Genomic DNA, 3,911 nt, shown 5'->3' on the forward strand with positions numbered 1-3,911 from the left:
AATAAAACTGTACAATAGAGAACACTTAAACAATATTAAACGTGAGTGAGTATATCAATAATTATAAAATGTATTATTTATTTAGGAAATAATATTTTTCAACCTGCTGGACAGAGTCGCAAACTGCTGGTAATCATGTGGATTCTTGCTGTATCTACTCTGGTATATAGCTATAGTGGATGTTTGGTGTCATTTCTATCATTTTCTGGTTTAGAAGATGTACCGAGAACATTTCCCGACTTATTTCAGGCTGTAAAGAACGGACATTATACATTGAGTACTCATATGAAATCAGTAATAGGAGCGGTGGTTAAGGTATTTGATGTTTGAGATATAATATTAGCTAATAACTGTAATTCTGAATTCATCTATTATTTTTCTGGTATTTGAAGAAAGCGAAGAAAGAACGAATGGATTTCAAAAACTAACATTTATTGTAGGAAAATAGATATAACCACACTCTTTGCCCTAATAAATGAACAGACTCGAAAATATCTATATTTACAAACTCTCAATTTTTAGTCATATTTTTTAAACTTATTTAATTTAAAATATATGTTCTCTACCTCAAATCAGTAGTTTTGCCCTGTCCCTGTACATCATACTTTTCCGGTTAGCAACATAGTCTTGATGGTCGTCTACCTAACTTCTTTCAGGGGACATTTTTGAACTGAAATAACGTGACTTACGGACTGCCCTACGATTTATATTTCTCGTTACGGCTTTCATCTATCTTACTCCAAACTCTAGATTAAGAAAAGACAGACAGACGGTTGACAGTGAAAATTTATTGTCTATTTTCTTCAAATTGCAACCGAAAAGTTACAATAATGCAGCTGAAATCTACAATACACGAAGACAAGAACTCCATGTCTACAGTTTAAATATTTTTTACAGTTGTGTATGACTAAATTATCTTGTTACATTATAAGTGATTTTAAGAGCAATAACTTTATATAATAGAAAACAATAGTGACAACTTATGTGCAATTTAAATAACTCTGCTGACATCTCTAATCAAATTCTTTTGTAGAAATTAATTAAAGGTAATTTAACTACAATATTCGAGGTAAAGTATGGAAGAAAGGATGTAGAAAGGGAAGTAGTATAGTTCAATTCAACGAATCTTGAATGGACAATGTGTTGTATTCAATCAGAGCTATAGAAATTTTATTTTAAAAATATACTCTGGTGACTTCAAACAATAAAAAGATCTTAAATTGTATTGAACAATTTTAATATTAATCGTCACGAAACAGTTTTTATAACAATATTCTTGTACTTTGTCGAACACTACCTAAATGATGGTAGTCTTATTGGACAAGCCTGACGTTTCGAATGAATGAGTAATTTTTATTAACAACCTTAGTATGTTGCGAAAGTAATTGAAACCGAGTCAACAAAAAATCTGGTACTTTTATTTAAGGCAAGACAATATTAACTGCGCTTCGATAAGAAAACCAATTAAGAGTCTATATGAAACCAAATATTTTCTCTCGTTTATTGTAGGCAAGTTCCTTTATTTCTCTATAACAACCGACGAGAAAATTATTTTATTATTTTAATTATAAATGTTAAAAAGCTTGTTCTTTATCGTTTAAATTTTAAAATTGTATATTTGTTAATCTTAATCTATTAGGTCCGTGGCGACTCAAAGTGTAGTTTAGTATATTTCTCTATATTTGGCGTTATTATTTAGCGTTTATCTTTAAACTGATACATAAAACTGATTGTATTTTTCTGGTTATATCAATATACGCAATTTATTTAATTCTGAAAATTTCTTAACACAATCATCAGGTTGGGTTCTGGGACGTGGAATCTAAAGTTAGTGTCAGACATTTCATATTCTTTTAGTGATTAATTAACAGATGAACCCTGTCTACATGTTAACCTGTATTGTGTGGATTTTTATTTATTGTTAAATATTGACATTTTAGTTAAAAATCAACGTATTTCGTGTGTAATACAGTGCAAATAATTGCATAATAAAATATCTTATGTCAATACGTTAAAATTAATATATTTAATAAATTAACTTTATTTATAACAGAAAGGAGAAACAGAATCAACTGCTACTATGAAAAAATTTCTTACCGAAGGAAAATTGGTGGAAATAGAAAAAAGACATTTTTTTGAAAGGATGTTTGCAATTATAAGTTTCAGCAACATCGTGTTATTTAATGTTAAGACAATAGGAGAGGAAAATTATCTGTCTTCTACAGATAATCTGTTTATGCAATTTGTGTCATTTGGCCTAAGAAAAAATTTCCCCTTAAAAACAGAATTTGATCAAATGTGAGTATATGAATAGTACCTAAAAATAATTTTTGAACAAAATACATAAAAATTAACTTTACATGAATAAAAATGTGTTTCGTAAATTATTTTATTATTTTAAAATTAACACATAATGTTGTTTCTTCGCATATATTTTTATTTCAGTTTGAGAAGATGCCTTGAAGCAGGATTACAAGAAAAATTTGTTTCTGATGAGATACTTCGTCACAGCAATGAAAGACAGTCGTTGTTCGTAGAACCTGATGATTTTCGTCCTTTAACATTAAATGATTTGTTTGGATCATTCGGAATACTAATAATTGGACATACAATTTCAACAATTATATTTATTTTGGAAATTATCGTTAAACAAATAACTTCTCACTATTTAAAATAAATTGAAATGTTCTAGATTTATTTTCTAACCAATATAGAATTAGAAGATGTAAAATATAATTTTATTTTTCTCTATGTCATATAAGCAACACTAGATCGATTTTGAGTAAATGAATGTATATCTATATACTGTACAACTAGCTGTTATTCACGACTTTGCCCGCGCGGATTTTGCAAACAAACTCCATTTATATTCAGTATTTCAACAACCATAGTAATTGTTATTTAACATCTACCGCTGACAGTGATGTAAATTGCTGAGAATCGAACTAACTGTTTTCAATTTGATCAATTTTCTGGAATGTTTACATCATTCTATAATCGAACCAATATGCAATAACAAATTCGAATTTAAAACAGTGCGAACATTTAGTTAAAAAGTCGAAATATATAAAAATATTTATAACAATGTCTGAAATGTTACCAATTTCATACACCTAAGTACTCATTGAAGACTAAACGTAGTTGAAAACAAAAAATCGCATCTAAAATTGTACAGTAGAAGTCGTTCTTCAGGTTAATCTTAATGCTCTCCTTCTCCATTCGCAAGGAAATTTCGAAAAATCACTCCTTAATGTGCGCTTTCATGACGTACTCTAACTGTGTACAAAATTTCACTTCTTTAGAATTAGCTGTTTGCTTTGGGCGATGAAGAATCAATCATACAGTCAGTCAAGACAAGTAATTTTATATATATAGATAATTGCATTGCAGTGTTTATAATATATCAAACTGAATAGCATAGTACTTAATATATCCAGAATACAAAAACATTCGAATTTCTGGGTTAGATGGAATTTCGCTTATTCAAAACACCTCTGATTATTCAACATCGAGAATTCGCTATGATTTTTATAAAGAATGTATATGTATTATTAGCTCGTCTAAAGTTGTATAAAATTTTGTAATTATATCTATTCTATTTATTTATCTATTATTTATTATTCTATCTATCCGTATATACATCTATTCTATTCTATCTGTTATATAACTCTTGTATTATGTAATTTTAATATATATTAACATACTAACCTATCAAAATCTATTTAGCTAAAAATTATTATATAATTCAAATAATGTAAATACAATTAGTGTGAAATAAAGAAAAATAACATCTGAGTTTTAGTTCCTGAATCTTTTAAATGAAATATTTATAATAGGATATAAAATCTCACAGCAAACTAGTCTATTACATTGTAGACTGTTCAGTTACCAAAATTTAAAAAGCCTATAAA

The 3,911-nt window shown here is 27.9% G+C and overlaps 1 protein-coding gene across 1 annotated transcript; it reads left to right on the plus strand.

The window, feature by feature from the left end:
• Positions 1–1,943: 1,943 nt before the first annotated feature.
• LOC111642337 lies at positions 1,944–2,806 on the plus strand. Its single transcript, XM_023388671.1, has 2 exons — positions 1,944–2,298; positions 2,446–2,806. The coding sequence occupies exons 1-2, from the start codon at positions 2,081–2,083 to the stop codon at positions 2,675–2,677; spliced, it is 450 nt and encodes a 149-aa protein (XP_023244439.1). The 5' UTR covers positions 1,944–2,080; the 3' UTR covers positions 2,678–2,806.
• The last annotated feature ends 1,105 nt before the right edge of the window (positions 2,807–3,911 follow it).

Source organism: Centruroides sculpturatus, unplaced genomic scaffold (genome assembly GCF_000671375.1).
Source record: "Centruroides sculpturatus isolate CEXI.00-Female unplaced genomic scaffold, Cexi_2.0 scaffold1504, whole genome shotgun sequence".
Taxonomy (NCBI): Eukaryota; Metazoa; Arthropoda; class Arachnida; order Scorpiones; family Buthidae; genus Centruroides; species Centruroides sculpturatus.

Excerpts from the sequence above, each read along its gene's own strand:
- LOC111642337 (XM_023388671.1), top strand. The coding sequence starts at position 2,081 with ATGAAAAAATTTCTTACCGAAGGAAAATTGGTGGAAATAGAAAAAAGA. Across the intron at positions 2,299-2,445 it reads AAAACAGAATTTGATCAAAT|TTTGAGAAGATGCCTTGAAG; the intron begins GTGAGTATATGA and ends TTTTTATTTCAG.